The sequence below is a fragment of the Paramisgurnus dabryanus genome, chromosome 3 (assembly GCF_030506205.2).
Source record: "Paramisgurnus dabryanus chromosome 3, PD_genome_1.1, whole genome shotgun sequence".
NCBI lineage: Eukaryota > Metazoa > Chordata > Actinopteri > Cypriniformes > Cobitidae > Paramisgurnus > Paramisgurnus dabryanus.
The window spans coordinates 48,397,951-48,424,549 of record NC_133339.1 but is presented as its reverse complement, the minus strand read 5'-3'; the positions used below and the strand labels follow the sequence as shown (position 1 = coordinate 48,424,549).

Below are 26,599 nucleotides of genomic sequence, written 5' to 3'. Positions count from 1 at the left end.
GGCGCAGTAACACCCTCCCTTTCCCATTATGAGAGGGAGAAGGGGAGCGGATTTTTCAGGCGAGTTGAAGTACTCCCAAAAGTGCTGTTCCGCCATACAATATAGTTCCTCTTTTAAATCCGCTTGGAAAAGCACTACGTTTTATTTTGTATCACCAAACTTGCTCGTATAACTACTCGTCTTAAATAGGAAAAACGTTGATGTGTTTGGTCACTTCTAACTTTATCTCTGAGTGGTACCATTGAATGAATGGGGCTAAGCTAAATGCTATCGAAGTGTCGCAGCACGCCCCAGTGCTTACGTGCACGCACTAAGATGATAGAGGGATGTATCAACTCTTCTTAGTTAAGGTAATAACATATTTTAATATTGAAAATGAGTAAACTATTCCTTTAAAGGCAGAGATATGAAATTGTAGGATGTTTTTTACGCAGCATTTTATACATGGGGCCTCATTCATATAGCGTGCCTACGCACAGATTTGATCGTCAAGTGTGCGTATGCAAAAATCCACGGCAAAGTCCATATTTATAAAAAATGTGTTTGACGTGGAAAAGTGCTTAGCGCCACGTCAGTGTCTGAGCAGACGTACGCACTTTTGCTTGTCCGATTACTGGAGGTTTTTGTCAATATAAGCCATCTTGCTGCTCAAAATTGTGTTTAAACAATGACAAGGGCTCTTTTATATGTCTATGGCATTAATTAGGCATCGTTTAAAGGCGGAGATCTGAAACTGCTCAGCTGCACACAAGTTTTAGATCATTTGCGACTTATAAATCTCACATCTGAAAGTAAGGGGTAGGTGCGTTTTCTGCGCATATGTTCGGTTTATGAATCACACGTACGCATTTTTGATAAATGATCGTAAGATCAAATGTAGGATGGTTTCTAAGAAGCATTTTATAAATGAGGCCCCAGATCTGCCCTTATTTCACTTTTGCATGTACACCAGAATCTTATGACTCATAGACATTTCATCTCCCTATCGAATTACTTCCTCCAGTGGGTTGCCAAGATCACTGCTGGCCTTCGCTCTATTTGTGATGAAAATAGTGTGTTTGTCTCTTAGCAGTGTGTAAAAGTACTGATCAAAATAACAGCATTAGTGCAGACCCACTGCCTCTACTTGCCAGCATTTCTCGCTTGGTGTGAGACGTTGTCAAGCGCAAAATAGAAATAGTCTGTTTCCTGATAATCTAGGAATAAATGTCTTTGGCATTGATCTGGTGTTCCTGCTCAAGTGAGAACATTTTATCGTTAACTGAGTTTTCCAGGGTACATCTGCTCCATCGGTATAGTTCTGTGTTAAGCCATATGAGTCGTTTTTAAAGGGGTCGGATAATTATCCCATTTTATCACCTAAAAGTTCTTAATTTATTTAACTTAGTCCCTCATTCATACCCTTAAAATGAGGATATTGTCACAGAAGAAAGTTCTGGATGGCTGCCATAGTGTTGCTATGCAGTTGTGGTCTGACATGTTTTATAATTTAATGACTAGGACATTTCCTGGACAAGCTAAGTCCCACCCTGCATTCCAGTTCGTTTTTTATGACCTTTCCTCGCTAACTTCCCTCAGTCTTGTTCACTCGAATGTACGTCATTGCTTACGTTGTACGAGTGCCCACTACTGCTGAAACACTTGAAGTAGGTTCAAATGGATCACCCTAAGCACTTGATCAGATGAAAAGTGGAGACCGCCCCCTCCATCATTTGAACTGTGCAAAGCGCGAGTTGCTGAAGTGACGTCACAATCGTGTTGCATTGTGGGATATGGAGCTGCATGAAGTGTACATATGAAGCAGACTCGCTCCCTCGGTCAAAATCAAGGGAGCGAGGGTCTGTCCGTACAAACTTCCCTCGTCCACTTGACGAAGTGGAATGCACTTCAAAATGGCGACAGGGATTCCCCTGAGGGGAAGGGTTTAGGGAAGTTTGCGATTGCGTTTCTAAAACTGGAGTGGAACGCACCCCAGACTAAAATGCATGTTTGAGGTGTCTTAATTTAAAGAGTCCGCTCTATGCTGCTCCTGTATTTATGTAATTCAATGGATTCAGTGATGTGGAATGACTTTGGGACCTTTTTGAAATTGATTTTGCTTGTCGTGTTAATTTACCCTACACAGCACCATCCCCAACTGAACAGATGCCGTATCATAACACATCATCCACACTTAACACATGACCTGTTCATGCCAGCCTACACAACACATAAGAAGCAGATTTTTTTCTGTGTAGCTTGCATATGCATGTCTTGCATTTTAATCCCGTATACTGTGTCTTCCTATCCATCTTATGTCCACAAACAATGCAGTACAATTTGTTTTGACCACAACCAAGAATCATGAAAATGCGTTGGTAAGAAATTGTAGTCGTTGCCCCAAAACTTCAAAAACCTTTGATTGGTGCATAGAAACTTTTTGCACTTTCATCACTTAAAATATTAAAAATATTCCAGAACTCGAAATATTAGTGATAATATTGATGTTTGGGAAGCAGTGATGAGCAGTAAAAGGATTTTTTAATGCACTCTGATAAGTACACCAGTCAGCCTGCTGGACCATGTGTTCAATATGAATCACTGACTGAAAATCAATATGCCACTGCACATAAATAGTATGCATCATTGTATGATGAATTGCTTTTTTTGCAAGCAATTTGCAACTTTTCAGATCTTTCAAAGCATCCGGTGTTGAGATATTTTTTGTTACATTTTGCACTGTTTTGACTGTTTGTATCAGGCTCATTTCATTGCCTCTAGATGCCAAAAAATAAATATGATGCTCTGTTCATATCCATGTAAATCCCTTTTGTGGAAGAAGTGCCAATGAGTCACCTCTCTAGATGTTTAAAAAAGCCCAGTGCAGTGTCTTTGTCTGAAAGTTTTTAAGGTGGGAGTTTGGTGAATTTGAACAAAATGTGCTAGATTTGGTCTGTCTTGCAGTTTAAAGGAGCGGTGAATCAAGGAATCACTTTAACATAAGCTTTTGTTATATATGAGGTCACCCTATATTACCCTGAGGTAAAGCCCCGAATACAGTTCAAATTTTTTGCAATCCTATAAGATCATTACCTTATCACACTGTGCGACATGAAGCATTTAAACTCAGGTACAACAAGCATGTAGACTGTACGATAATGGGTGCATCCCAATTCGAGGTCTAGATCCTTCTAAGGACACGGAGTTTGAAGGCAAGAATCTGTATTTGAAGGCTGCAGCCTCTGAAGTCCACAAAGCGAACTGAAGTGAGATGACCTGCCTATGAGGGGAGTTGTGTCACTTTTGAATTTGAATTCAGTGATATTAAACCATCTTTGGCTCTTGCATGCTATGTCACAGATTTGCAACATTTCAGTCTTTCAGTTGATGTACGCTTGAAACTTAAAATGCACGCCTTCACAAAGAGAAGCTGGATTAACGTTTGTGGATTAATAACTTTAATATTTCTCTATACTTTATATACACCAGAGAGGGCTGCAGCACATCATCATTTTAATGACTTTTGGCACTGCTTTTGAAATACCACAATAATTAAGATATTGTGATTACACTTGTCTGTCTGTTATGCTTTAATTTCTAACAGTACATGATTTTAATAAACTGTTTGGGTAGGTTTAGGGTTAGGACTGTATTAGCGGCTTAAAATATATTTTAAATGCTATATTGTTACTAAAATTTTCCTAAACATTTCTGTCCGTTACGTTGCTATAAAAAGAATACATGACATACTTTTACAATTTTTGTATAAAAAGGGTTTGGGTAAAGTGTAAGGTTTTGGAAGGGTTACGGTGGAAACATTATTGATAAAATGGTTAAAGAGAAATTATACAGAATACAGCAATCTTTATAAAGATTGGTAAATGTTTTACGTTTTGTAGCTTTAAAAACGCAATAATGCTACGATTAAATATATCAAATATATATCTACATTATGTGCTTCAGCATCTATTTAAACATACAAAAAAGTATGTTGTGTTTTTGAAAGTTACATATTAATATGTATTAGCAGTGAGTCCATGCTGGCATTTTATATATTTAAGTATACTCTTTTTTTACCTGGCCAGTGACAGCTGGGGTATATTTTGACATTTCTAACATTTTCTAACAGTGTGGTGCTTTGCTATCAGTGTTTTTCTTGGAAATCCAAGGCAAGTCCCATTAACCCTTTAAACCTTAATATATTTCCCATTAAAACTTAATACATGTTTGAATTTGTCCGAGAGCTAATAATGCTGAACTTAACCAAGCACATACCAACATGCCCAATTCTCCAGGGTTCTTCATCACTTCTTTCATTATTATTTAACTGTAATAAATAAATCATCTTATGGTTGTCCATTTCTATAACTTGTTTGAGGAACCGCCCAGTACATACATACATACATATATTATATTTTTGCTTAATTCTGATCCTAGATATCCATAGCACTACAAATTAAGAGTTTGGTTCTAAAACAGATAACTCAGTTGTTTACATTTTTCAAAAATCTAATTTTTTGATTCTGCATTCCAATTTATATTAATCAAACTGCAGTTGGTTTGTTCTGATTTAAGCCTTCATAAAATACAGTGAAGTAGCACAATAAAAACATGATAACATAATAAACATGTTTTGACAAAAAATAAAAACAGAGTTATCTCTTTTTGGAAAAAACTCTAAATATTAAGGTTTCTCCATGTGAAACACTGCATTTAGTATTTATGAACAAGGACATATACCATTTTATATCCAAAGCAACCTACAGTTCATTATAAAGTGCACATTTATCAGTATGTGTGTTTCCTGAGTTTGAACCCATGACATTTTGTGCTGTTGCTCTACTAATGCAATGCTCAAGCACTGAGCTATACAGGAGCACATCAAAGCTGAATTACTTATATATATATAAACGTTTAAAAAACTAAAACATATAATGTGAAACATTTAAGCAGTTTCCCCCACCCCCTTGTGCATCTTGTTGTGATGAAATGAATCAATTGCATGGAAACATTTCAAATCATACAACTGGAAAATATAAAGATCCACACTGTAATGCAATAGAAATGACACCCACATCATTCAAAACTTTATTATGTACAATATTTCTCCAGAGCAATATCAATTCATGCAAATTTTTTAGACATGTCCCCTTGAAGAAAGATTTGTATCTTCTTTTCTTCATTTTTGCATTGTTAAAATGTCTCTTGGTGTAATGTAGAATGTGAACCACACTTTCTCATGTATTCCGCTCATTAATCAGCACAAAGACTTAAGATACAGTATGTACTGTTTTGTCTTCAACATCCGCTCTATCTTCGGCAGATGAAGTATTGAATATTAACTGTTTATCTGCACATTTTCCTTTTTAAATCCATTGAAAATATCAGATTATACAAACTTCAAAGTTTACTTCACAATAATTGTAACAACTCTTAAAAAGTAGCATTGATCCCATCTGCTTTCTGTTAGATCCATGCAAAACATCATACACTCAACCATTTTTGTTTAAAAAATCTTTTGCTACCTTCTTTTAAACAAGTGTATTAAATTGAACAAATCTCATACACATGAATACACACGTCCTAATGAAATTGTGCAGGATTTAATAAGAACAGCGTGACACGTCCTACTTTATTGGCATTTCAATATGATCTAAATATAAACTAATCAAGGTTTAGCTGATAACCAAATGTAAATGTAATTAAAAGCCCATATAAAGGAATTCTTTAAAGATATGATGGAGAAAGTTTATATCTGGTCCAGTGAAGCAACAAAAAATAGTGCTCCCAACCCATTTTACTTTAGTAATATGATGTATTTTCTGTGCAACAGGTTGGGAAATACATGATTGGGAACTTATCATGTGCTTGGTTATAAAAGCCAAAAGGCAAAGATGAGGCTTTCAAAGACTTTCATTTTCTTAAAAATAACCAAGACATTAATGTATTATGTGTAGTAAGACCAGGAATTTGTATTAAGAAAGTGAATATGATAAATTGGCTATTAACAGTTAACATTACACAGTGAATGGTACTGTATACCTGAGAAATCCCTAAACATCACTAAGCACAGTACATCACTGAGACATCAGTTAAAGAGTGCATCATCTGGAGAAAACTGTATTTTAAGTTTTGGATTAAAGTAGGTTCATATCTACAGTATATATTAAAATGAACACACACTGTAAGACATTTCAGCTATGTACTGTACATCCCAAAAGTCACAGACCACATTAAATTATCCAGATGTTTTTCATTTAATCCAATAAATAAATATGATGAAAATATGAAAGGTAATTGACCACGATATAAAACAATATATCGTTTTTTCTGGGAAGGCATGTTGTCAATAAATAAAAATAAAATACCAATTACTAAGAAAATCCAAAAAGGTTTTAATTCAAAGTCAATGTTATTCTTATGCTAATAATATAAATAATATAACTTGTGATGAAGAAAAAATCCTTCTTTTTCAAATGTGCTTTTAAGATATCAATGATGATTAGACAAAAATAATGAAATGCACAAAACAAGAAATGCACAAGTTTTGTCTTACATATTTATCAATCTATCCACACACCCAAAGCCTGAATGGTTTTTGAACTGTGCTTATGGGAGCCATCATCATTTAATGATACTCATACCGCTACAACCACCGCCTTGCTAAAAGCCTTTGTCCTTTGTCTATACTAGACACAGATGTACTGCATATACACTTTCTAAGAGTGAAACGCATTGGTCATTCAAAACATACTAACAGTCTTCAGGAATAAGGTGACGTTTTGTTGTACTTTAACTTTTTTTTAACTTTGCAATGCTACAGTTTTAAATAAATAAGGAAAAGGTCAGAAGTACAGGACCAAAATAAATATACAACACACTTCCAAAGTCATATCCACTTACCACAGGGATACAAAAGCAAAAAACAACAACACAGTTCACCCAATCCTAAATTTGAAAAAAAAGTAAATACCTTCTTAATAATTTCTTGAAAAAACCTTCAATAACCTTCAACATATTGTTTGATGTTTAACCAAAGACGTTGCTTTTATATTATTTTAAAGTTTCCGTTCTGTACTTTCTTAATTTTGGATCGATTGTGTATAGAAAACGTAGTTGAGACACAATCAGCACCACAGCGATTGTCCTACATGTTCCTTCATCATAAGGAACAGCTTCCACTTTTTGGGATTCTAGTCTGGCACTTGTGCCAAACATCAACTATTTCCTTTTCATTAAAGCATTTGTTCCTTAAGAACTTGAGACTTTACTGTCCTTACAAGACTCTACGGTCATCTAGTCATCCCAAGTACACGCTCAAGGCAGATGAATGCAAACGACCTCTACACGCATATTTCAATTGGCGTCGCCATTAGAATGCGACCACTGTTGCCATTGTTGTCTCGGGAAACACGCTCATAACCGCCGGTGGAGGAAGGAGGGCTGTTTGTAATCGTTGAAGAGTAGCGCGCTGTCACCGGCTCCATGATGATACTGCCTTTAGCTACCCCACGCACTGGCGACAAGCTGTGCTGATTCAAACGATCCACCAGCTCATCTTCTTCTGAGGAAGAGGAGCTGAGCTCAGCCTGATGCCCGTTCATTGCTGTGCCACCGTTGCTGTTACTGCTGGAGGGGTGGGTCGTGTTTCCGTTTTCCGTATCGAGCATCCAACTGTGGTTAAAGTAGTTAAAGACCTCCTTAACAGAACATCTCTGATCCTGCTCAATGGACAGAAGGTGCCGGAACATGCGGAGCGCCTCATCCGTGAAGCGCCGCCACTGTGATGGCACAGTGCCCGATTGTCTCCGCCTGTGCTGCCAGCGCACAAACTCATCATAAAAGCCATCAGACGGCAGAGCCTTTTCCCAGGGAAAGTTTCCGGTCAGCATGCAGAAGAGTAGCACACCGAAGGCCCAGACGTCAGTGCTGTAGTCTACACACAGACCCTCCTGTCGGCCGGAGTCGCACAGTTCCGGTGCCGTGTACGGGATGGTTCCACTCACCCGCTTTACCGGAGAACCAGCACGTCGAGTCATGCCGAAATCCGACAGTTTCACCTTCCGGCACTCCTTGTCAAAAATGAGGATGTTCTCTGGCTTTATGTCTCGGTGTACAAGTTTCTTGCAATGCAAGAAATCCAATGCAATTGCAACCTGGTGCACACAGCGTTTGGCCACACTCTCAGGCAGTCCGACCTACGCACACGAGAAAGGAGAGAATATGATATTAGACACTAAAACAAACCCTGTGCACCCTGTGGTTGCATAATGGCCATTATCAAAATTCACACAGACAGCCAAATCCAAAGCATTTGAAGCCCCCGCAGCAGAAAACCTGATCAGCTGTGAACTGAAGTCCTGCTGTAACAAAGCAGCAAGTTTGCAAGGAACATAAAGTCCTCATTAATATCCATGTGGCACTTGTATCTAAAGACCAAGTGAATTTCACAATTTAGCTCTGAACATTAATTGCCAGAACACCGTAAGAAAAAAGCTTCACAGAAATACATATTATTAGGGGTGATTGAGGCAGGAATCACTATTACTATTGCTTACACTTAGGGTTGGGGATTCAAAAGTCTTACGGGCATTAAAAATGCATCATATTGTGTGCTATTATTTTTTTTGTATATACTTTTTATGCAATAATAATCTTGGATATTGACATTAAAGGAGGCCAAGCCATACAGATGGCATTGGGATCTTATGATGTGATTTCATGTTTTCCTTTGTCTCTGGATCCGTATAGTGGCAAAGATTTTAGTCTCAAACCCAAAGAGATGCCTCATTTTAACACAACCCCACATATCTACCTCACTGTGTGGAAAGAACACCACCCAAATGTTTACGCAAAGAAAGAAGGCGTAACTTTTATTCTCCCTTTAGTACCATTGCCACTGCCGCCATGCCATGGAGATGATGTGCTTTGGGAGCTGATATTCCATATATGGTAAAGCATGAGCTTTGTAAAAATCGAGGCGTGGCACAGAGGAGCAACAATAATGAATGATATGTGTAAAATAATGTGTTTTACCTTAAACATATTGCATTACATGAAATACACAAAATAATTTTCTTTTTAGCAATGCCATATGACCCCTTTAACTAGTGCCAAAAAGCAACCACCCCACATCCAAAACTGAACCCCCTAGAAATAATGTACAGTACCAAGCACCTACAAAAACCAATATGAAAACTATTCATATTTGGATCCTAACATTTGATCATAAACAATATCACAATTTATGTCTATTTACACACTCTTCCTTGGGATTCATGACCTTGCTGTTTCTACAGTGGATCAACGCTTAACCAGATGACTTATTAGGTCAATAACTACAAGTAGACAAAAGAAGCTCTTGCTATCTCACCTGGGGAGGAATGATGTCGAAGAGATCACCTGCCAGTGCGTATTCTTGAGCGAAGATGTAATATTCATCAGTTTCAAAGAATATGCCAAACATGTTGATGATAAAAGGGCAGGGTGACAGGTAAAGTGAGATGCTGTACTCCCGAAGAAAACTCTTCAGCTTTGTGGTTTTCTTTCGCAAGAATTTAAGGGCCATTTTTGTTCCTGGTGGAGATGAAGAGGCAGAGGTTAAAAGTGCTTGACATTTAACACATTATTCTGCCGCTGAGACAGAATTAATGGCCTACGTGCAAGATTAGAACATGGCGTTTAAATGTCATGACAAGAAAATGTTTCAGTCAGGTCATGTATTAATAATGGAAAAGGTCAGTTTGACTTATATATTAAAAGCAAGTTCAGAAGGTTTTTTTGCATATATTGCAACTTATTTTGCTCATTTAAAGACTCGTACAAAGAATGCAAGTTTGGTTTCTTGCACAATTCTGGGCATCACCTGACATGTGTCAGGATCCGTAAATGTACATTAGGTAAACATGCACAAATCTCCAGACTACAGCTTCACCATTAATTAGCATTTTATCCATTCAGTAATGCATTTTTAACATCTAGAACACAAAGAAATTATGACAATTTTTTTGTAAACTATTTTTTTAAAGTCATAATTGCGCATGTTTTTGCAATGCAGTATACCGTAGTGCTGTTTTAATATCCACATTAAGGTGACTGATCCTCTGTCAGCTACAATACACACACTGTAGTGTCAAGAGTTTTTCTGTCATCAGTGTGACTGCCTTAAAATTTAGAGGTAATTATAGGGCTGCTCGATTATCAAAATCATAATTACAGGTATTTTGATTAATCTTGATTATTTAACATGATTACTCCATGGCTTTGAAAACATGCATTTATTTAACTTTTGTATTAAGTAAGTTTTGCAATAGGCTACACGTGTCAAAGCATTGGTGCCTTCGAAGTCTTACAAACAAATCGGTCCAGCTTCACGCAATTTATAATTTAATCGCACAATAATGTTTTACCTTGATTATCTTTTTTGTAATTGTTTGAATCAAATATTAAAATTGAAAATCAAAAAGATTAATTGCACAGCCCTTCAACTCAAAGAGTTTGTAAAAAGGTTATATTTTTTAAGTTGAATTAAATTAAAAAATTTAAGCAACCAGGTAACTTTGTAGTTGAACCACCTTTTTTAAATAATATATACAGTCAAATCAAATCCAGCTTAAAATACTAAATGTTTCACAACCATGGTAGCACCACCAATATCACCAGTACTTGTTCCTCTCAGAAAAGCAGTGACTTTTTGAATGTTTTATGTAAAATACTTTTGCAATAACTGGAAACCCCAAATGAATGACATTGCAAGGACACTCACATTTTTATAACAGGTCTCATTAAACGAAAATTGACATTTTCAACAAATGCCGTCAGAGAAAATCATCCATCACTAAAGGCTGTTGCATAACACTGTGGAGGTTTTGCATCTAAAGTGTTTAAAAGAATGTCAAAAGAGCCAAATAAATAGCAGAGAAGTTATAGATCACAAAAGCTGACTGCTAAAGATAAAGCCCTTCACAAAGCAAAACAGAGACCACTATCAAAAGGTCAACCGACAGCTGCACCTACTCGGGCAGATGAAACTGAGACTGGAATTATGCATGTTCACCCTTTAAAGAGCACCTATTATGGGATACACGTTTTTAAACATCATTTTGTGTGTAAGTGTGTATTAGTACATGCTAACGATATTCAAAAAGTACATACCTCAAAGAAAACGATGACGCGAGTTATCGTCTCTAACGTTCGAGGACTACAAAAAACACTCGGATTGTAGGCAACAGTTTACTTCCTGGGATTAGTGACGTAGATAAGACCAACATTATCATAGTTCAGCCCTCTCTGCTTTGCTTGGGTACGCCCTCAAAGACGAGGGTGGGGAGCGCCGAGTCAGAAGAGAGCTAAAATGGCGGAGGTTGTGAGTCCCTGCTTTGACTCTGTTTGCAAACTCTTGTTTCATCGTTTAAGCGATTAAATCTCTCGAGTAGACGCTGTCTCTTTAGATGCGAGGGCAAAATAGCACTTTATGGACTTCCACAGAGGACATCATGTTTAATACGGTTCCGGAAAAATCCAGTCAGAAGTTGTTCACGGAGTTTTCACAATAACTGCTTCTCATGAACCGAAGCTGGACGTCTCCTCCTGAAAGTTGGATTAACGTTACTGTGCACTTCTGGATCACAGGCTGTAAGTATTCACGTTTATTATTTGCCTTTTACTGTACATTACGTAACCGGTAACCGGAGATTAACATAATGTGCGTGTAGAGCTAAGCTTGCAAGCGAACTGTTTTGTGTTGTAATACTGTATTTCATAAACAACGTACGTGTATGTTGAGTTGAATTATGCAGACTATCGTTTTTTTATCGATGTTGGTTAAGACATGTTTACAAACTTGCTAAGTTACCAGCTAAACTGTTACCGGTAAAATTTGTTCTCATGATCAAACTCAAGAAACTCTAAGTACAGATGATTTGTTTAAAGTTATATGTATTTTACTGTTGTATTTACTTGAAGCTTTCTTAGATTTTGAAACGAAGTAAACACGTAATGTGTGTTGCTAATGTTGGGCCATGTAATATGTAATACATTTACGTTTTAATGAATAGTCTAACGAGTTATAGTCGTTGTACTCTATTGTTATAATATGTCTTTTTGACTGAATACATGTTTGTTTTATTTGTCTATATCTTAGATTCGCAGCTGGACACATCCTTCTACACTGTATGCAAACATGCAACATCATAACACACAGTACAAGGAGTCAGACTGGCATATGAGGAGCAAAGGTGTGTAACACAAATGATGTATTTAGCTAATGAAACCACTACCAGTCTTAGATGTATAACTGATGATGACAAAGTTTTTTTTCTCTGCATAATAATAGGAACCCAGACAGTAGCATCGTTTCACAATGTTTCCATCACCATCATCAGTGGATGCCTTTGCCGTCCATAGCCTGAGATTTCAGATTTGCAGCAAAAAAAATTGATTTTCTCATTTATTGGAATGCTATGCAGGTATTTAAGTATTTTAGTAACTGTGTTAAATAAAGTAGTATTTACTTTTACAATAAATTTATGCTTGCTTATATTTTTACAGGTTGTACCTTGCAGCCATCCATTACAATGTCACCAAGCCGTAACAAAAGCAGGAGAGGAAAAGTACAAGGCTATGTTCCCAAAACACACAAATGACATACCGTAAGCAGTAATGTTTTATTTCAAATACATTCATAATTAAAAACTTAATGTATGAAGCAGGGAAATAAATGATCAAAACAAAAGATTTATTGACCGCAATATTTCTACAGTTATGTGGATGATGTGATCAGGCTTCTGTTTGCTGAGGTATTTGAAGATAAGCTGAAGGAAACCCCGATTCCAATGGACCTGGCATCACAGTTTGAGAGACCTTCAAAGGAGGACGTGATTGCATGCCATCTTGAGTGCAGGGGTCGTCGGAAGCCAACATTCCGATCAGGAAGCTCCAAGCGTATCTGGAGAACAACACACGACAGGATGATAACCCTAAAGTGTCATCTTAGATAGCATCAGCTGACAAAGCTTTGATATGCCATTTATCTGAATAGATAGCTGTAAGAAGTGAATTGAACAATTTTTGAAAGAAGAGCACAATATGGTTACTAAAGTATGTTTATTTGTATATTGTTTAACATTTAAATATATATTTGTAATAAATAAACTTTTGACTGACTACTATATTTTCTTTAAAGTTACATCTTTTGTTCTTTTGGGTACTTTGTTACTATAATAATACTTTAGTGTTATTGGTTTAAAAATGTAATAAAACTTACTCTAGTCCTGCACCTCAAAGGCTTATAGTCGGTACAATAAATGTTCTGTGTGTAGGGATTTAGACAATTTGTGCAAAACCTGGATGATGAATCACGCAGGTAAGAGGCCCTGGAACCTGTTGCATTCTCCTTAAAACCTAGTAAGTAAAAACATAGCACAGTCTTTCATAATAAAGTTTACCATAGTAAAATAATGTAGAACTAACATTCATTTCAATTAAAACTTTTTTTGTGCTACATTTGGTGTTTCCATATAGTTTGCACAGTAAAATAGTATGTAAGCAGTATTTTATAATTAAGTTTACTATAGTAAAATAATGTAGAAATTACCAAGTGAAATCGTTTTATAATCATTTCAACAAATACTTTATATGTGCTACATTTGGTGTTTCCATATAGTTTGCACAGTAATACAGTATGTAAGCAGTCTTATAATAAATTTTACTAGAGTAAAATAATGTAGAAATTACCAAGTGAAATCGTTTTATAATCATTTCAACAAATACTTTCTATGTGCTACATTTGGTGTTTCCATATAGTTTGCACAGTAATATAGTATGTAAGCAGTCTTATAATAAATTTTACTAGAGTAAAATAATGTAGAAATCACCAAGTGAAATCGTTTTATAATCATTTCAAAAAATACTTTCTATGTGCTACATTTGGTGTTTCCATATAGTTTGCACAGTAATATAGTATGTAAGCAGTCTTATAATAAATTTTACTAGAGTAAAATAATGTAGAAATCACCAAGTGAAATCGTTTTATAATCATTTCAAAAAATACTTTCTATGTGCTACATTTGGTGTTTCCATATAGTTATGTAGTACGTTATAATTACCTTTTGGATGTCTTTGCAACACATTTTCGTCTTCGTTTAGCATTCTGGCAGAGCTAAGGACACCTAAAAAAGTTAAATCCAATCGCATTCATTGACGGAGATCGTTTATATCGTAACGGCCTTCTGAACTCTCTGGATCGAGCTCGAAGTGGTAAGGCAGTACAGACACCATCATTTATAGAGAAATATAACGCTTGTTTACGATGCCTCTGAGGCTGTGACTCTCAGTCAGAATCTGTGTCAACCCACGCGTAGTCAGGGGCGTAACCTTTCAAACACACGCCGAACCCAGCTGACCAATAACAGTTGAGTAGTCATCTGACCAATCCGATTACACTAGACATTTTGGGAGGCGGAGACAGGAACTAAACCGAGCGTTTTCCAGACAGTGGGAAATCGGTGAGGTATGTAAGCAATTTATAAGACTCACAATGCATTAGTTCAAGTTTTAATAACATGTATGTACTATGGGATATTACAATAACGTGCTAACGTGCCAATTTATTAGCATAATTGGTGCTCTTTAATACTTAAAAAGGTTGATCTCACATTAAAAGAACAATGTTAAGATTCTCTCTGATACAGGAAAAATTACAAATTTTTAGTGCATTTGAGTGCAACGTTTGGTAACACTTACTGTATATTAAGTGTTCTTAATTCTTATTACACGGCTCTCTGGAATGCTTGATTCCGATTGGTCAGTTGAGACATTTGCAGGTTCGTTCTTTTCAAATAATAACCGCTCCAAAGTAATAACGCATAGCCGGTACTACTTGTACGAGTAAAATCGCTCCGCGCCAATAAAGATCAATAAAGATTACTGTTTGGCGCCATCTTGTGACAAACACTGGACAACCACGACAAGACACAGACAGCTTACTGAGACTGAACTTGACAAAATAGAGCATGACAGCTACGAAGCCAACACACACAAAAATACAGAATGGGCATTAAAACTTCTCAAAGACTGGCTAAAAGAGAAAAAATGGAGACAGACAAGTATGAAGCAGAGGATCTTAATAAGGTATTACGATCATTTTATGCATCTGTGCAAAGTTTCGCGGAAGGATAAAAATGTTAATTTAAAACAAATATGCCAATAAAATGTTTCAAATTCATATTCATGTCCGTTTTTTTTCTTATGTTACAAGTAGCCGTGTAATAAGCGGGATAATGTAGAGGCAGCCGGTAGTTATCGGGAAATAAGCCCCTTCAGTGTGATACAAGACCCTCCGCTTCGCGTCGGGTCCTGATCACACTGTCGGGGCTTATTTCCCGATAACTACCGGCTGCCTCTACATTATCCCTTACATAACTGTATGTTGTTGGGTTAGATGTGGGTTTAGTGTTAGGGTCAAGATTGGTATTACATGCAGAGACCTTAAATGTAGGTAAATGTAATATGTGCAACTTTTAAAATGAACTAACACTATTTTTGACATCTACTGTCCTTTTGACCCCAAGGTTTTCACATTTAATGGCATTTAGCTGTATTTCCATGAAACTCAGAGAAAACCTTAATGTGAACTACAAATGTAAACACTTGTTTCCTACTACTCTCCTGCATATTCTGGCTTCGATAAACATTCTTGCTTTGAAAGACACCTCATAATGTAGATGTAATATCTTTCACTTGCTGGAACAGATATACTGATGTCAGTGTTATGATGGCATATAAAATGAGTTCTGTTGAGGCAAGTGGGATTGTGATTCCTGGAAATGCCACCACAGCTCCCTGCAGCGTCAATCCTGTGAGTATGGCTGGTCCTTTGTATGAATAATTTATGAGATGGAGGGTAATGGATGTTTTTTTATGACAGATGGCATGTTTTCGTCTCTTTTGAAAACTGGGGAATACACATGCCAAGTGAGGGGAAGGGGGGTCACTTTACAGGCTGGATAAACCAAAAATCTTGAAAGCAAGCAACCGTTTAAATCAGATTGTATGGATGTAATGAGAGCAGAAATCTGCAAGGTAATCATTTAATTTTTTACATTTGTCAGATGCTTTTATCCAAAGCAACTTACAATGAATTCAATCAATACAAATTTAGTGTGTACTTTGGGATCAAACCATGACCTTCATGTTCATAACGCTCTACCAATTGAGTTACAGGAACACCTGCCATCAGAATGGAGCAGTTTAGCAGCTCGGTCACTCAATGTTTCAACAAAGTTTTCATAAGCTTGTCTGCTCCAGTGTAATATGTAAAATGTATATTTTGGTGATTTAAGGCAATTATGTTCCTTCATATAGTCCATTCCATTCTACTCACCTCTGATCTTGTGGACAACAAGGTCCACCTTCCCGTATGTGCCTTTCCCAAGCTCTCTGATGACCTCATAGTATTTATTGATGTCCACCTTGTCCAGGTTCTGGGCTGTAATGAGCTGCAACTCATCCAAGATGTCGATAGAGGAGCGGGACGTGTGGGGGGAGGAGCTCATTATTCCAGATGGGTGGGGCCAATGATGTCAACAAAATCACTATGATTTGAAATTCTGTAAAGAAAAGTATATAGATTATTTATATATGTGGTAAAAGACCCAGAAGCGGTTAATTTTACAACTTAGAAAGTGGAAAAATATTGCATAATTAGAAAGATTGGGGTGCTGTGACTCAAACAAGCCCCTAAAAAAATGTCAAACATACAAGCAGAATTAAAGATCAGAGAGCAAAAATCAAAGTCAATATCCTTTGAAACACCCAAATGAACTTAAATTAACTTCTGCATCACAAAACAGCCTCCAAAAGGTGTCAAAAGATAAGTTGTATGTTGCGTAAAGCCAATTCACAATTTTTTAACTTGTATTCACTGTATTGGTTCATCAAATCAATTTGAAACCCTAGCCTGTGGTAATCTTTAAAACAAATACATACAAACAAACAAACAAAAAAATGTACAGTACAGTATATGGCATCAAATGCTTCTGCACTGGCAAGCACAGCTTCACACATTCTTCAAAAATGTAAAAATCCAGTTTTGCATGCTATTATAATTACCAACATCTGTCATTTTAGCATTTGTCGCAAAAATAATACTGATTATGAAAATGAATTCAACCAAATGGCAAATAAGAACGTTGAATATTTCATTTTATTATACAGAAGTCATACATGCTCGTTGGGGGAACTAATACTAGAGTATGGGCCCTATTTTGACTATCTAAGCACATAGTCTAAAGTGCACCGCGCACAGTCAAAAGGGTGTGTCCGAATGCAATTTTGCTAATTTAAGGATGGAAATAATGGCTGGGGCACCTAGCGCACAGTCTAAAGGGGTTGTTCCTTTTCTAGTTAAGAGTAATGGTAATTTATTCAACTTCAACTTATTTATTTATAAAGCACATTTTCATGCAACTATGTTGCCCAAAGTGCTGTACACACAATAAAAAATCATAAACACACTTTATATAGCACACACTAACTAAGCGATGTAAAAACATAAAACCAATGACAAATACAAGGAATAAAACATTTTAAACACATAATACATTTACAGACAACCCAATAAAAACCAGCAAGCACTCCTCTTCAAAAGCCAAACTAAAAAGATAAGTCTTCAGCTGGGATTTAAAGATCACTAATGATGGCGCCTGACGGATGTACATAGGTAGACTATTCCACATTTTGTATAACGGAGAATGCCCGATCCCCTTTTACCTTCTTTTTGGATTTTGGAACAATCAACATCAACTGGTTTGTAGATCTTAAAGGCCTTGCTGGTGTGTACAACTCTAAGAGGTTAGAAATATACTTGGGGGACATACCGTGTAGTGCTTTAAAAACCATGGTTAAAATTTTGAACTCAATTCGAAACTTAACTGGCAGCCAGTGTAGTGACGATAAAAACATTAAACAACGTGACACTGGATGTGAAAATGATAACTGCCCCAGACTGATACAAGCAAAAAAAACACTTGTGTTGGGCATATGCGACCAAAATTTAATCTGTGCGACCTTAAAATATATTTGGGAGCATTTGTGCGACTGCCTATTTTGTTGTGATGTGACTTGATTTAGATTGTGTATGCTGTGTGCTGTTCCAGGTTCAGCATTCTCTCCAACATTAAATAACCAATCAAATTTCACCTTTAAGTTCTTGCGTTTAATGAAGAGCGCAGATTGGCTAATATGAATGTCAATCATTCCTTGTTGCCGTGCTACGTTGGTACGCAAAGCGCGAAAATGTGAAAAAATGAACCGCGAGCATGAAGAGAACGAGGCGACTACAGCCAATGTTACTACTGTATTAATTCATAACGACGGTCCGGATTTAAATGCAACTTCACCACAGGAAAATAAGGCTTAACTTTAAACCTTTCGGAGAGAGGCTTAAAGATTACGAGTGGCTCCGCTATGAAAATGACTCGATGTTAATGTGTTTACTGTAAATCCTGTGAAACAGAGGTTGCAGGTAAAACGGCGTCGGTGGCAGAATCCATACATTTTAAGCGCAAGACCTTGCTTAAACATGGCGAAAGTGCCAAAAACACCAGAATTGTCGTGACAAATGTGTTCATTATTGATGGAGACACTGACCTGTCTATCAAATAGTGTTTGATGATGCATGTGCGCATACTGCTTGAGGGACATCCGACAGACATCCTTGTATTCCATGTTTAGGTGGAACACGACAATGCTGATGGTATGTTTTCAAAAACATTGCCTATTTAGTAGTAATATCATCCTGGTAATGCAGTTATCAATACCAATATATACTAGCCTTCTATATTAGGGTCACTTTTGTAATGTCACCATCAATCAGTGTTTTACGTGTTAGCTAGATTTTCTATTGTAATCATATTTGTGTTTCCTGTAATTGTTAAATTATTATTGCTGCTATATTATTTAAACAGCATTTGGGTATTATTTTAGTAATCTATGCAGCAAAAAAGACCAAATTTCAAATCTTGGCCATGGGATGTGTAAAGCCCAGTTGTGGTGTTTAATTTTTAATAAAATAAATCTATTAACTTATACATTGTAGTTGTAGTCTTTCTAGTTTTTTGGATGAGTGCGCCTACATTTTTGCTGGTGCTCCTAACTCTTTAAAGTTGGGAGCACCAGTGCTACCAAATAAAAAAGTTAATTTTGAGCCCTGCTTGGGAACCATGGCTACTTTGAATGGCCAAGGACTGCCCAAGAGTCCATATGACTGACACATAAAGCAACCAATCATGTTCCACGTTATGTTTAGGGGTGTGGAGATAACACAATAACAGACCGGTGTGCAACCATCATTCACAAACGTCTCTAAGGTTTATAACAGCAATTGCAAATACATTATAATATGTCTTTTATGTCTTTTAAAGACTTTGTGCCGTGAATCTCATAAAGACTTTGTGCCGTGAACCTTGCATCCTTTGATCAGACGTATTTGTGTTGTTTCCAGACGGACCATTAAAGAACCTGACACACGTCTCCCAGAAATCTTGTTTAATTCAACCAATCTGAGGACATCATCAAAGCTACTGAAGTGTTTCCAATTCGGTGTGCCTTATGCAAGACGTTCAGCGTGGGTGTGACGTCTGAGGCTGAGAATACTAAATGATTGAAAGTATTTCACAGCCCTGATGGCACTTCAGTCCTGCCAGTGCTCATAAATAGAGAAGAATGAGGATTTCAGTACTTCCTGTCCATCCACACCATCTGCAGAGATCTGAAAATGTGTGCATTTTTTGTGATAGAGAGAGAGAGAGAGAGAGAGAGAGAGAGAGAGAGAGAGAGAGAGAGAGATGGGGAGGCCATGGAGCGCCGGGAATTCTTTTTGTTTTGGGGCTCCTCATCAAACACTTTGGACCCCCTTTTGTGAACAGTTAGTTAAGCTATCTCTGGAAAACACTCACTTACATACACAGCAGATGAAAGAGGAGCTGTGAAATAAGCTGGAAATCGGATGGACATCACTTATTGTCAAGTGACATCCTAAACTTTACTAGAGACAAAGCTGAAAGGGAAAATAAGGCATAACTACAGGTAGGCTGTAGGCTACTGCAATTGCTAATGTGTTCTCAATGATAAGGCAGTTTGCTATGTAAAAAATTATTTAATATGATCAGACTAAAAGACTGTCTGTTTTTGGATGAATCTTCAAAGGTCTATGAGTAGTCAGAAAAAGAGGTTAGGTATTTTGAAAAGAACTAAAGTATGTTTGTACAATAACAGTGTTTTGCCAACATGATTATGAGCAGTAACTGGATGTTATCTTTCGAGCGGTGGACATAGACACTGAACAGCCCACACAGTTTCACCTCTCCTGAGTAACTAAATGTGCCATCTTGTACCACAGCCTGTTTCACGCATCTCTCCATTACAAATGTGATGAGACTGGTCCTTATAATGACCTATTTCTTTTTCTTCTGATTTCATCATCTTAAGTAAAAGCAGGCCTGCAAAAGTATAAAATGGCATTGATGAATATCAGTCATGTGACCTTTTACATCATTCCAGTTGCCTGCCGCCATCTTGAGTACATACCAAGTACCAGTTGGCTACTGAAAAGTATTGGCTAGCTAGCTTGCTACGTTTACGGATTTCTTATCTTTTACATTTATTTATTTAGCTGACGCTTTTATCCAAAGCAACTTACAATTGCTATTTATGTCAGAGGTCGCAAGCCTCTGAAGCAACTAGGGGTTAAGTGTCTTGCTCAGGGACACAATGGTGTGTGTCAGTGGATTTGACCCCGGGTCTCTCACATCAAAGGCAAGTGTCTTATCCACTGTGCCATCACATTACTGTCTATGATTCTTACGGATACGGAAAATGGCTACGAAAGACAACATTTCGCACCTCGACTGTCATGAAAAGAAACGTTACTTTAAAAGATATCTTGGTTAGGGTGTGATGCCTCGATCCTTAATGCGTTCTTCAAGCCGCTGTCCATTGCTATCGAACTACCACTATTTTTACAACACCAAGATGCCAATGAATGAATCTCATATGAGGCTTCTTTTTTAACTAGAAGGTCAATATTGTTTTTCACTTGCAACAAAACAACACATTTTCCGTGCATTTATATGGAACTATTCTTTAGGAGCTATCCAACCTCTCCATCCTCCTTACGTCGCATTCGGAGATCGATACATCTTTTCTGGCAAAATGGGGGTGAGCAGACACCAAAATAATTATTTTTAGTAAACTATATGTACAGTACACAAACAATGTTCTCAATGCTCGAGTTCACGTGTGAAGACACTGTGATACTTCGAGCAAAGTATCAGGTTGTGTCAAGCCTTCTTAGTGTTGTAAAAATAGCGATTTTGATGCTCACAACATATTGAAGGCATAGCTTCTAGTTCTTTTGCGACCACTTCAGGTTCTCAAAATGGCGGAAGACAAGTTTGAGATGTGAGAGACGTCAGCTGATATTCATCAATAGGCTTCCAAAATCTTTTAACGGTATACAAACAGCTTAATCAATGCTATATGGGCAACACTTTATATTCTGACCATAATATTAGTGTAGTTTCTATTAGTGGTGAGCACTCCCTGCTGAAAAAAACAGCATCAAACCAGCATGGGTATTATGCTGGTCTATGCTGGTTTGGTGCTGGTTTAGCTGGTGGTCACCAGCATACCAGCACCAAAACACAACATATGCTGGTCTTGCTGGTATGACCAGCATGGGATGCTGGTGCTAATGCTGGTGCTGGTTAAGTTGGTGCTAATGCTGGTTTGGTGCTGGTTTAGCTGGTGCTAATGCTGGTGCTGATGCTGGTTTAGCTGGTGTTCACTAGCAAACCAGCACCAAAACACAACATATGCTGGTCTTGCTGGTATGCTGTTTTTTTCAGCAGGGCTGTCACCTAATCTTTAAACAATCCTCAACTACATTACAAAGCCTGTGAAAAAGTTTGAAATAAAACAAAAACCCTTTCCCACCAAAGTAGCATTTACCCTTTTTAATTTTCTGCTGTGTAACTTCTGTTGTGTTATTACTTTTCACAGTGACTCAATTTACAATTTGTCCTAGCGAGCAGGCAAACAAATCCTCTAGGCTTTCCTTGAAGATGGATGCAAGGCCATACATTACTGTATACAGTATATAGTCACTAGAAAATAATAGAGAATGGAGACACTTTTGAGGCCAATATACAGCAGAACATTTGCATGTCTCTGTACGATATGCTTTTGACCCTGTGATGCTGAGTTTGGGGTTGGGGTATCATTTATGCTTTCTTTTTAATATTATACTCTTTTGTACGAATCACATTGTACAAATTCATACGAATTAGTCAACTCGCAAAATACATACAAATTCCCCTGAGATCAGATGGTTTATACTTCAGGACCCATAATGCATGCATTTTATTGACTCTGTCTTTACGCTTATCAAATAGTGTACAGATAACTGAAAAACTAAAAATGGTCTCATTATCTTTCTGGACTTTCAAAAAACATCAGTCTGTCATGCCACAGAAGGGAACAGGCAAGGGTAAGCAAAACTGAGTGAAGTTTATTGAAGCAGGACCGCTACAGGGCGGCAAGCATCAAGCAGGTAAATAACTTGACAAAGGACAGACAGGACAGGAATCGTCCAGGAGTCAGGGAACACCAGGAGTCGGGGAGGTGCAGTCCGCACAGGGAATCAGGGAGGTGCATTCTGCAGCGGAGCCAGGAGGTGAAGTCCGCACTGGGAGCCAGGAAGGTGCAGTCAGCACTTGGAACTTAGGAGGTGCAGTCAGTACAGGGGGGCAGGGAGGTGGTGCCCACACTGGGAACCAGAGAGGACAGATGGCTGCTGTATCCTATTGGCTAGAGACTGGAGCACAGGAGAGACAGACGGCCATCGTGGCCGTGTCACAGGAGACTGGAGCACAGGAGATACTGACTGCTGCCATGGCAGTGATGTTGGGGACTCGATCACAGGAGAGACAGACGGCCGCCATGGATTAATGGCCAATATCTCTCCCGAAAAAGATTTCGGTGGTGCGTACTGTCCAAACACCTCCTAATCCCAGTGCCATCAAAGCAGAAACAGTCAATGTAAGGAAGAAAATGTGTCTTGCCTCAAAAACAGACTGAGGCAGGACTTGAAACACGATTAAAATGGCCATTTGAGTTATGGTGGGTATGAGGGTGAGATATATTAGCTTGTCAACTGAATATGCAGCACAAATCTCTTTATTTAATTCCATTCAATTAACATTTATTTGTATAGAGTTGTTTTTATAGCGCTGTTGCGAAGCAGCTTTACAAAAGGACACAATGTAAAATATACATAAAACACAACAATTCAGAAAAATAAGTATGATTTGTATGAATTATGAAGTACCTAAATACAATGTTATTGTACAGTATGTTATTGTATGTAAACCCCAATACAGTAATTTAATGCCAGTTACATTTACATTTATTTACATTTGTTGGTTACAGTGCATCACACGGTAAACAAAATCAGTATGGTTTTAATTATTCTGTTTAACTATGAAATACATTACATCATGCTGGTAAACTAACCTCCAAATGGTGTTTCATGTTGACTATTTATTGCCAATCCCCTCCAATTCTTACAAACTAATAACATAAAATGTTGTTCCACCTCTCTGGGTCTCTGTCTAAAACCGCTGTACTTTACAACCCTATGCTTTACTGTGTTCTGTGACTGCAGTGAGCTTTCTGAGACTGTACAGAAGTCCCATAAGCCCGTTAGTCCTGGTCTATTCACCAGATCTGTTCCTCACAACACTCACAGTGCTATGAAGCACATCAAAGCTGACACGTTTGGCTTTGTATTTTATGTGCAGAGACAGATCGGCAGAGACACACACAGCCCGAGAATCTATCCATGTCTGCTGTTTTCACAGCACAACTCAACCTTCTGGTAAAAGTCACAGGCTATTGGTGAAGTTAATAGTATTTTAATGGTTGTTCCTGGTCTTAGTATGTGTTACACATACTAAGAATATAATGTTTTTTAACTAATATTTTATCAAGCAAATAATTGCTCAATTAATAATTACTAGTTTAATAAAACTATGGATTAATTGACGACGGGTTCTTGAATTATACGAAAATAATGCACACCCAAGGAGGTAATGCTACACTGCCGGTGTGCATTATTTTCAAATAATTCAAAGGACCTGTGTCAATTATTCTGCTTATACTACAGTTCCCACAGACATTGCTCTGGTGGTAATTTATGACATTTGACAGGTCAGGTGTGCGTTTATCGAAAAATAATGCATACCAGTGGAACATTTATCAACCAATCAGAATAAAGCATTCAACAGAGGTATAAAAAAAGAATATTTGCTCAGCTTCATCAATATTGCCTTTCCAAATCACTAATCACAACTTCTTTTTAGTCTCTCCATTTCTGGTAGTGTAACACCCAAATTATAAACACGATTCATAGGTTGCATTTTTCATACATGATCTTGTACGTTTTGCAGTTAAATGAGGTGCAAATGGTATTTCACCTCCAATTTTGCTTGCATACGACTCATACTGGTATGCAATGCCATTTTAAAGCCATTTCTTTGTAACAGAGAACAAATACGATTTAACGATTTAAAGGCCCTCTGTGCAAGACAGTCACAACATTCAAACCTACCTAATATAGTTACCTAATATACCAAACCTAATATAGTTACAGTAGTATGTATGTTAAGGTAAACTTCCAGTACTGAATTTACAGCTCTACAGACCTTCAGAGTTATTTTTCAATAGTAGTAGGAACAGCAGTGTGTACTGCACATAAACTACTTGTACGTACATTGCAAACCTGTGGCAACTCTGGGCCCCTTAGGCCCATCCTTTAAAGTTTTTTTTTTCACAATTCGCTGATTTAATAAAGGCGATTGTAATATCTCACATGAGTATTTGACTTACCTGTAAACAGTGGTCTAATTATGTCAAAGATTATGGGGTCTCTCTTAGCTAAGAACCCCCCTACCCCCACCCCCACAGTCATTATAGGGTTGCTGTGATTTCATACAGAAAGATGTGATTCTGGATCAATGTTTTTTGTTGGTCCTGGACCAATGTTTTAATCAAAGAAACTTCAAATTACCCTTACTTCAAACCCTAACCATTTCCCTCCCTCAAATTAGTGTTAAATAATAGTTTGAGAAGAATTTTTTAAAGCCCCTAACCCAATCCTAAATCTAACAATCTGTCAATTCCTTCAGAAAACAATGTAAGGCACACTTGAAAGTTTACATTTATTTCAGACAGAAATCTTTCGGAATAGTTTATTGCGGCATTGGGACAAATAATGGACCCTATTGCTTTGTGGCAGCGCAGCACAAGAATTTAAAATGCATGTATTATTTTAATTTTAATAAAAACCAGGGGACCCCCTAATTTATATTTTTGTGCTTTATAGGGGGTCTGGGACCATCCCAGTCCCCCTCAATTCGAACACTGCTTGTAAACATTTATTACGCTTTGTAGAAAACAGCGGAATATTTATTGTATATCGCCATTCAGTCCAAAATGAATTTTGAATATGAATTTTGGTCAATATTGCCCAGCCTTTAAAGAAGATAATAAGTAAAGACAGGAACGATTTGTGTATGAGCCTTAATTTCCTGAATATTCCACCTTTAATTTAACACTGTCTGTATAGGTTTGCCTTATTTACCCTGAATTGTCCTACAACTACTCACCTCATAGTCAATGCTTTCAGTCTCTTAAGCAACACCCCATCAAGTACACAACAGTAATAATCTGTACTGATGCATTTAATATAACGGATACATAGTGAACCCCTGTGGGTATGTTTAAGTGTGCATGTGCGTTTAACCACATATGAAGGTCATCTGTAAATGAAAAGCTTTAATAACATAAGGTTTCGTTTCATTTTGGCTCACACCTGCCTGGCGTTCAATCTGTTTTGGCTGGCTATTGTTCTTTCTATGCAGATTACACAGTGATGGGCTCAGCTGCAATCAGACCTTTGTCAATAACGCGTTTACAGTCTGCATGTTTGCATGCGCTAAAGCAATGAAGCAATGCACATAAAAATATTTACATTTACAGTTAGGTGTCTGTATCATGTAAACTGCATCTATGTTTTTAGTTGCTTTACTGCAAAATGAATGACTGTAATGGCAAAAGAAAAACTGCATAAAGTAATAATATGCAATTGTGTTTCTCACCATATCAAATAAAATCAAATAAAATGTTTCCTACCTTTTAAGACACAAAGGATGCGCAGACCCCCGATGTCATTCCGGCAAGTGCTCATATAGTTACCTGTATATCACGAGTAAAACATGTAGTAAATTTGGATTTTCTTTAATCTGATTAAAGCCTTGTGTAAAATAATTGATTGTGGTTCGGTCGCACACCATCAGCTTGAGCATCCGACTCAACTGGGGGACTATTGTGTCTTTGTAAGTAATGTCAGCGCTGGACCAACCCACTAAGCTGATCAACTAATCAGAATACAAACTGAGACAGCGCTCGAGACGAATCAACCAATCACATATCAAGCAAAGTCAGAGCTGCTCTGACAGACCACATCAACCACCAATCAAAGAGCAGAGCGCTGAAGCGCTTA

The 26,599-nt window shown here is 37.4% G+C and overlaps 1 protein-coding gene and 2 long non-coding RNA genes across 3 annotated transcripts; 1 reads left to right on the top strand and 2 right to left on the bottom strand.

Moving 5' to 3' along the window:
* Window positions 1-5,033: 5,033 nt before the first annotated feature.
* unm_sa1261 (un-named sa1261) lies at window positions 5,034-26,411 on the bottom strand. The gene is made up of 4 exons (XM_065287838.2): window positions 26,230-26,411; window positions 16,361-16,586; window positions 9,353-9,555; window positions 5,034-8,177 (listed from the first exon to the last, which is right to left on the bottom strand). Exons 2-4 carry the CDS (start codon window positions 16,530-16,532, stop codon window positions 7,323-7,325), a joined length of 1,230 nt encoding a protein of 409 aa, XP_065143910.1. The 5' UTR covers window positions 16,533-16,586; window positions 26,230-26,411; the 3' UTR covers window positions 5,034-7,322.
* On the top strand, window positions 11,073-12,880 carry LOC135750383 (uncharacterized). Its single transcript, XR_010532710.2, has 5 exons — window positions 11,073-11,613; window positions 12,122-12,215; window positions 12,314-12,446; window positions 12,529-12,629; window positions 12,740-12,880. It is a non-coding gene; the product is annotated as an uncharacterized lncRNA (long non-coding RNA).
* Window positions 12,787-14,270, bottom strand: LOC135750384 (uncharacterized). The gene is made up of 3 exons (XR_010532711.2): window positions 14,085-14,270; window positions 13,244-13,380; window positions 12,787-12,925 (listed from the first exon to the last, which is right to left on the bottom strand). It is a non-coding gene; the product is annotated as an uncharacterized lncRNA (long non-coding RNA).
* Window positions 26,412-26,599: the final 188 nt, after the last annotated feature.

Bases quoted from the DNA above. Each gene is read 5' to 3' on its own strand.
- unm_sa1261 (XM_065287838.2), bottom strand. From the start codon at position 16,532: ATGAGCTCCTCCCCCCACACGTCCCGCTCCTCTATCGACATCTTGGAT. The intron at 9,556-16,360 runs GTGAGTAGAATG...CATCTCCACCAG, and splicing joins TGTTGTCCACAAGATCAGAG to GAACAAAAATGGCCCTTAAA. The intron at 8,178-9,352 runs GTGAGATAGCAA...TCGTGTGCGTAG, and splicing joins TCGACATCATTCCTCCCCAG to GTCGGACTGCCTGAGAGTGT.